This window comes from Triticum dicoccoides, chromosome 3B, assembly GCF_002162155.2.
Source record: "Triticum dicoccoides isolate Atlit2015 ecotype Zavitan chromosome 3B, WEW_v2.0, whole genome shotgun sequence".
Lineage (NCBI taxonomy): Eukaryota > Viridiplantae > Streptophyta > Magnoliopsida > Poales > Poaceae > Triticum > Triticum dicoccoides.
This window is the reverse complement of record NC_041385.1, coordinates 366,800,876-366,809,003: the sequence shown is the minus strand read 5'-3', so window position 1 is coordinate 366,809,003 and position 8,128 is coordinate 366,800,876. Positions and strand designations below refer to the sequence as shown.

The 8,128-nt window shown below is 43.2% G+C and overlaps 1 protein-coding gene across 1 annotated transcript; it reads left to right on the top strand.

Annotated features, from left to right (window-relative positions):
- The first annotated feature begins 6,233 nt into the window (after window positions 1-6,233).
- On the top strand, window positions 6,234-7,146 carry LOC119281284 (thiosulfate/3-mercaptopyruvate sulfurtransferase 2-like). The gene is made up of 2 exons (XM_037561839.1): window positions 6,234-6,372; window positions 6,915-7,146. Exons 1-2 carry the CDS (start codon window positions 6,244-6,246, stop codon window positions 7,029-7,031), a joined length of 246 nt encoding a protein of 81 aa, XP_037417736.1. The 5' UTR covers window positions 6,234-6,243; the 3' UTR covers window positions 7,032-7,146.
- The last annotated feature ends 982 nt before the right edge of the window (window positions 7,147-8,128 follow it).

The following is an 8,128-nucleotide window of genomic DNA, read 5'->3' as shown; positions in this document are numbered from 1 at the left end:
GCACATCTTACCAAGTTAAATGATATAGCCACCCTGATTACTAATGATGAGAAGTCTCGCTATTATTATATTCTTAAGATATTTCCGTTCTCATTAAAGGGTGATGCTAAGACTTGGTTTAATTCTCTTGATCCTGGTTGTGTGCGTAGTCCCCAGGATATGATTTATTACTACTCTGCTAAATATTTCCCTGCTCATAAGAAACAAGCTGCCTTGCGGGAAATATATAATTTTGTGCAAATCAAAGAAGAGAGTCTACCACAAGCTTGGGGGAGGCTTCTCCGATTACTTAATGCTTTGCCTGATCATCCTCTTAAGAAAAATGAAATATTTGATATCTTTTATAATGGACTAACTGATGCTTCCAAGGACTACTTGGATAGTTGTGTTGGTTGTGTTTTCAGGGAAAGAACAGTCGACGAAGTTGAATTACTGTTGAATAATATGTTGACTAATGAAATTGGACTCTCCCTGAGCCAATTCCTGAGGCAATTCCTGAACCAATTGAGCCAACTCCTGAGCCTATTCCTAAATCCACTCCGAAGAAGAGAGGCGTTCTATTTCTCAGTCCTGAAGATATGCAAGAGGCAAAGAAATCAATGAAAGAAAAAGGTATTAAAGCTGAAGATGTAAAGAATTTACCACCTATTGAAGAAATACATGGTCTTAATATACCACCTGTCGAAGAACCACATTGTCCTGATAACCCGTCACAGGTAGTAAAGGTAAATTCTCTCTATAGATATGATAAAGTTGAAATTCCGTCTACTAAATTTCATAGCCCATGCTTAGATGAATTTGATGACTTTATGGCTAGGCAAGAAAGTTTTAATGCTTATGTTGGTAGAGAATTAAAGAATAATGCTTTCGAGATAGGACGCTTGAGTGATTATATGGCTAGAGTTAAAGGTGAAATTAAACTCATTAGCAAATATGCTTCTATGGTTGCTACTCAAGCTGAGCAAGTACTTAAAGCTCAAAATGATTTGCTTGATGAATTAAATAATAAAAATGAATTTGCTGTTAGAGTTTCTACTAGAACTGGTAGAATGACTTAGGAACCTTTGTATCCTGAAGGCCACCCTAAGAGAATCGAGCAGGATTCTCAGAGAAATAATTTAGAGGCACCTAGTTCTTCTAAAAAGAAGAAAAAGAAAAACGATATGACTTTGCATGCTTCTAGTGAACCTGTCGTAGACACACCTGAGAATCCCAATGATATTTCTATTTCTGATGCTGAAACACAATCAGGTGACAAATATGAACCTAGTGATAATGTTAATGATAATGTTCATGTTGATGCTCAACCTAGCAAAAATGATGATGTAGAGATTGAACCTGCTGTTGATCTTGATAACCCACAATCAAAGAATCAACATTATGATAAGAGAGATTTTGTTGCTAGGAAGCACGGTAGAGAAAGAGAACCATGGGTTCAGAAACCCATGCCCTTTCCTCCTAAACCATCCAAGACAAAGGATGATGAGGATTTTGAGCGCTTTGCTGAAATGATTAGACCTATCTTCTTATGTATGCGCTTGACTGATATGCTTAAAGTAAATCCTTATGCTAAGTATATGAAGGATATCATTACAAATAAAAGAAAGATACCAGAAGCTGAAATTTCCACCATGCTTGCTAATTATACTTTTAAGGGTGGAATACCCAAGAAACTTGGAGATCCCGGGGTACCAACTATACCATGCTCCATTAAAAAAGACTAGCACAAATGCCCGTGCATTGCAACGGGGGACATTGTTACCTATCTCACCCCTTGACCTATTTCCGCCCGTTCTCGTCGCCTCGTCCATGCTTGTTATCAACATCTCTTGAGCCCCACTGTCCTCCTTCCTGCCTTTAGTGGACCATCATGTATACCCAGGCAGTGAGCTTCTTCGCATTAATTAATGCAGCCTTACATTGAAATGTGATATTTCGTCGTGTATGTTGCCTGCGCAGACAGGATAACCAATAACCAGAAAAAGATGAATTGTTTTGCGAAAGAATTTTTGGACTCACAAAAAGCGGGATTTGCGCTTGTGGCAATTCTTGAGCAAGCGAAGCTGAAAATGAAAGGAGGGTACATAGCTGTGGTGGAGAAAGAGATCGAGAGTATATTTCAAATATTAATTATGCAGCAAGCATGTATCTCTTAGAATCCTGTTTATTTAGGAAATTAACATGACGATTATGTAAAGGGCACCTATGTACAAACATGCAATGCGTATGCATGCATTGAATCCATTTCTTAATTATCTCAACTTTATTTTGCATAGCGCATGTAGCGTGTATTGCTCTCTTAATTTCCCCCGTTTAGTTGCCCACCATATTTCTTAGAAATCCTTTTATTATGTAGCACGCATGCAAGCGTGTCTTAGGAATCCATTCCTTCCTTTCTACGCACCAACTCCTCACCCTCCGATCACCAATTTCTGAGCTGGCTTAAGGTGATTGATGATAGGTAATTTGAACACGTATATAAGTTGATGGTTGTGCCTTTCAAAGGGCGAGGTGGTACTATTTGATAACAATACTAATCACTACTAGTAAATGTAGGAAGGCCTAGTTCAGTTGGCTGGCGTTTATCCTACGGGTTAGGAAGGTCGTGAGTTCGAGTCCTCATGCATGTTTGTTTGTTTTTTCCTTTTCGGGTTACCCTGAAGCTGGGCCAATGGCCCAGGCCCAGCCTGCAGGCCCAAGTCGGTAGGAATGCCTGCAGGACCAAGTCGGTATGAACGTGATGTTTTTGATGTTATGGCCAGCTATATAGATTAGTACCACTTCGGGTAGAGAAAATATAATATGGACAAGGTGGACATACCAAAAACGGACGAAATTACGGTGGTAAGAAGCAATACCCCTTTATTAGTAGGTATAGATTATGTTAAAACTGCTTTATGTGATCTTGGAGTCGGTGTTAGTGTTATGCCTCTCTCTTTTTATCGTAGACTTGAATTGAATAAGTTGACACCTACTGAAATATCTTTGCAAATGGCTGACAAATCAACTGTCATACCTGTCGGTATTTGTGAGGATGTGCCTGTTGTGGTTGCAAATGTCACTATCTTAACGGACTTTGTTATTCTTGATATTCCCGAGGACGATAGTATGTCGATTATCCTTGGTAGACCCTTTTTGAATACTGCAGGGGTTGTTATTGATTGCAACAAAGGCAATGTCACTTTTCATGTTAACGGTAATGAGCATACGGTACACTTTCCGAGGAAACAATCTCAAGTTCATAGCATCAATTCTATTAGAAAAGTTCCAACTATCATTATTGGAGGTTTTGAATTTCCTCTTCCTACTGTCAAGAAAAAGTATGATATTCTTATTGTTGGGGATGTGCGTATCCCCGTTGAGGTAACTTAGTGTTATTCGAAATTTCTCCGGTTCCATGTTATTCGAAATGAGTTTGTTAACAAGACTTGATCAACCTTGTTAGTGGATTCATTTTGATGATCATGAGATGGATGAAACTAGAAGGCACAACCTTCTGTACCCTCTTTTTACTTTCTGTTAATTAGAATAAATAAAGCAAAAGTAGTATTATTTGTCTATTTTCTGAATTATCCGTGCATTAAAAAATATCCCGAAAATAAAAGTGCTCCAAACGCCCTGCAAATTTAGTATGATTTTTTTATGGAATATTTGAGGATTTTAGGCACTGAAAACACTACAGGAGGGGCAAGCACCAGGCCACGAGGGTGGAGGGCGCGCCCACACCCGCTGGGCGTGCCCCCCTGTCTCGTGGGCCCATGGTGACCTCCTCCACTTATGCCAGCACCCACACACTCCATCTTCTTCCCAAAAAAATCCCCATCCTGCTCAAGCACGAGTTCTAGCTCATTTTGCTGCGATTTTCGATCTCCTTGCTCAAAGCTCCATTCACAAAACTGCTTTGGGAGATTGTTGCTTCGTATGTGACTCCTCCATTGGTCCAATTAGTTTTTGTTCTAGTGTTTTATTCATTGCAAATTTTTGCTGCATAGGTGACCTTGTTCTTGAGCTTGCATGTCAAATTTATGAGGTCCCAAGTAATTCTAATGCATGATATGGGCTCTAGGCACTTGTAGGAGTAGTTGCTATCAAGCTTGTTTAGTTTTATTCACTTTTATTTTGAAGTTACTAAAATTTCAGAAATTTTTAGAAAATGTTAAGGAGATTTTTGAGGGGCTCTTCTAGCCAAAGCTCCCAGGAAAGACAAGCTAAAGAAAAGGAAAAGGCCAAGTATAATCTTCCTCGCATAGCGGAAGTACGGCCGTGTGAATGGCCCTGTGATGAATTCTTGAGAGAAGCCGGGATTTATGAAGACTTTTATTCTTTGATCGAGAATGCAGGCCTCACCGATTTCCTCCACGGCCGGATCGATCAGTATCTCTTACTCACCAATACTTTTGTGCAAAACTTTTATTATTATCCTAAGAAGTCACCTCTTTCAGTATCATTTCATTTATATGATGAATTCAGGGAAAATTAGATGAACCACATCATAAAGATGTGGATAGCTTTGTTAACACTATCAGCGTAGGAGATCCAACAAAGGGTTCCGATGCGAGAATCTCTACCATACACTTTCCTGTTTTACGCTACTTTGCCATATTTGCTAGTAGATGCTTACACTACTGGAATCAGGGATTTTGCCGTCTGCCAGTTCTTTGCCGTCTACTTGCGGACGGCAAAGAAGGTCTTTGCCATCAGCTACCAAACAACAGACGGCAAAGAACTGGCAGACGGCAAAGAAGGTCTTTGCCATCTGTCATTTCTTTGCCGTCTGCTGGCAGATGGCAAAGAATCTTTGCCATCCGTCAGCGGACGGCAAAGAGGTGCCACCGGATGCCAATATGCTACAACGGTCCAACTTCACTCTTTGCCATCTGCTGGCGGACGGCAAAGATGCTTTGCCATCTGTTGGCGGACGACAAAGAGGGGGCTTTTTTTGCGGGTAAAAAAAACCCGTTGCCCCACCTCCTCTATCTCTATCCCCTCTCTCTCCGCCCCTATCTCTCTGCCCCACCCCTCTCTCTCTCTCCCGCTCGTCTCTCCCTCTCCCTCCCGCGAGAAGCTACGCCGGCTGATTCCGGCGAGCTCCGGCGGGATTCGACGATGCCCGCCCCACAGCCGAGAGCCTCCCGACCCCGCCTTCCTCGACCCCGCGCCGCTGCGCCACCTCGCCTCCACCCGCCGGTGTGTGCTGCCACCTCACCGGACCCCAGGAGCCCCGCCGCCTCGCGCTGCCGCCTGCATCGCGTCGCGCACCGCCACCTCCCCACAAGCTCGCCGCCCTGCCGCGGAAGCCTCGTCGCCGGTCACCCCAACCTCGAGATTCGCCGCCGCCATGGGAGCCGAGCACCGAGCTCCTCTGCGCCCCGCCCGCCATGGGAGATCTGAGGCCGGCCGGGAGGCGGGGATGGGGCGCTGGTGGGCCCCGGGGATCTGTGCGGCGGCGCTGCTCTGGCTTGCCGCGGCCGCAGCCGAAGATCCTGATCCCGACGAGCTTGAGCGTGCATGAGTCCCGCTCCTCCGCCCTGTTTTTTCCGTGCCTGCTCGCTTGCTCTGTCTGTGGCTCAGTACTATCGATTGTGTTGCCTGTGCTCTGCGGTTCCTGCAATGTTAATTCTGTTTGTAGTCTCGTTGTTCTTCGGTCCCCACCGTGTCTTGTATTTGGACGAGCTCATGCTAATATGTGGTTGGTACACTACATGGGCAAGGTCATTTTGATACTGATACTTGTGGGCAGCAGAGGGTTCAAAGTCTGACCATCTACTGAGGTGCTTAATTACGCCCCACGTTTCTTCGTTCCTTGTTCAAATATGATCGGAGTATCTTTATCTTCCGTCTCATGGATCCACTGATAATATCCCGGAAGTAAATATTGTTGCTTGCTTCATCTCTACTATTTTCTGTAACTGCTTAGTGTTAAGCTCATGATCAACCTGATTACTTATGCGGCAACCTTCTTACGTAGGCAGCACGACAACAATTCTTCTTCCTCAAAGCATATATTTTCTCCAAGCGATCAACAAAGTGAGTGGTCCATTTGGAAGGTACACAAGTTTCTGATGTTTCTGTATATTATGAGACAGAGGGAGTAGTTGTCAGATCTTCTTTTCGTTCAGTACTTGTTGAGGCTGTCATAATTTTCTTGGAAACTTGTAGGGCAGGGTCGGATGGGCGCGCGCGACGGAGGTCAGGTGCGGGGCGTCGATGACGCGGTTCGGGATCGCCGCATGCTTCAACGCCATGTCGTCGGCCGTCTCGGAGGCCGTCGCCACCAACGCCGCGTCGGGCGTCGTCCACGCGGTGCCGCGGACCGAGCCTGTTGTGTCTGCCGAGTGGCTGCACGCCAACCTCAGGGACCCCAATGTGAAGGTATAGCACTTGTCGTTCTGGTGCGCCCGCCCTCTGAAATCTCAATGTCAGTTGCACAATTGGTATAGTCTAGATTTAAGACAGGTACTCATATGGCTGGGGTTCTGCTGCCGTGGCAATTTGGTCAACGCTGCTACAAGTGATAAATCTGTTTGCTTAACTAGTGATGCTAGCTAGTACGTGAATTGGTATTTTAGCTGAAAGAGGATTTTGGTGGGCTTTGTTTTAGCACCAGCAGTAATCTCAAGTTTCTTAAAAACAAATGAAGTGCCTATATTACACTATGTGACGTAGGTCAACACTCCTCGGATAAACCTATTTCCGAAAAGAAAATCTTGCTACTGAAATAATGCTACATTTTGGAGGCCTTTTCTTTCTGGACTTATTGGCATAGTCTCGGGCTCTCATAACTATGAATAATAGAACACATACTACTAGGAGGAATCACATTTAACTATGCTATTCATAGGGTAGTTTTCTTGTTGTTAAACATGTCCACCGGCATACATTGTATCTTATTGTGCTCTTACTTTTTTGTCTAGGTACTTGATGCCTCTTGGTCAGAAGATGATGGCGAGTTCCTCATTCCAATTGAGTTTATATTGTGTAGGTTTCTTCGTCATGATCTGGATTGCCGCAGTCATGTTCAAGTCCAATGATATCTTGCGCAAGCAGACCGCTCTCAAGGTTGGTTCTTCATAATAACTTGTCTATCAACGTGCTTCTTCTGCTTCTAGAGGTTAATTAATTGTTCTGCCAAGCAGACTGCTCTCAAGGGCTTGTGCTTATCTTGTATATCAACGTTCTTGTTCTGCTTCTAGCACTGGGTCTGTCCCTTCTATTGAGGAAGCCGGCTGGCAGACTGTTGCCATCACTAAATCCCTAACCCTGGGGCCCGTGTTAACTCCATTTGATTGTCAAATTGCTTAGATAACTCAATTTGATTGTCCTCATAGTGTTCTAACATGCTTAGAAGAGTTGGAAACACTGTAAATGTTTTGGTACGGATATGTGCTCTAGAATAGTGATTCTGGCATGCTATATTTTTCATTACGGTGATTGGTATTCTCTTTTCCCACACAGCATGATTTCCCCTTTTGGAGCCTCTCTGCTTCAAATTATTCCATATGATTGTAATATGCGGCATTGAAAAACTCCTATGGTTTTCTATGATGCACTCAAACATCCTGTGGAACATATTGTATCAAGAGAGGGCGTGACATTGCAACCCAGTGATTTCCCTATTTATGAGTTTTTAGGTCCTGTGAACCAATTAGGCCCTTGGTCATTTCTTGAACTCAATCAGTAACTCATTTGTGGAAAAAACTTGATGATGTGTGTACCTATGTGTTCTGTTCTGTTTTGAAGTGGATAACATTGCCCCGTGTTTCACTTGGAAATAACTTATGTTTGTTGAATGATAGGAATTTATGCACCATTTCTATCTGTTCATAACTCTTAAACTAGCACTGCTCTCCTTAAAATTTCTAATCAGGCTGACTGCTGTTTTGTGCTCCACAGGTACAACGGTCCGACAAGCTGCTATGGTGGTCAAGTGTGTGCTGCCTAGGAAAATAGATATTTAGTTTTAGGTCATTTCTTGTAATTTCAGATATGGAGTGCTTGTCTTTAGTTTCTGTTTTTACTTTGTGAAACTTGCTACCTATGGATGAAACTGTGTAATATTGATGAAACTATGTATATGTATGGATGAAACTTGCTACTATTGGTAACATGTGTTGGATATCCTATATTG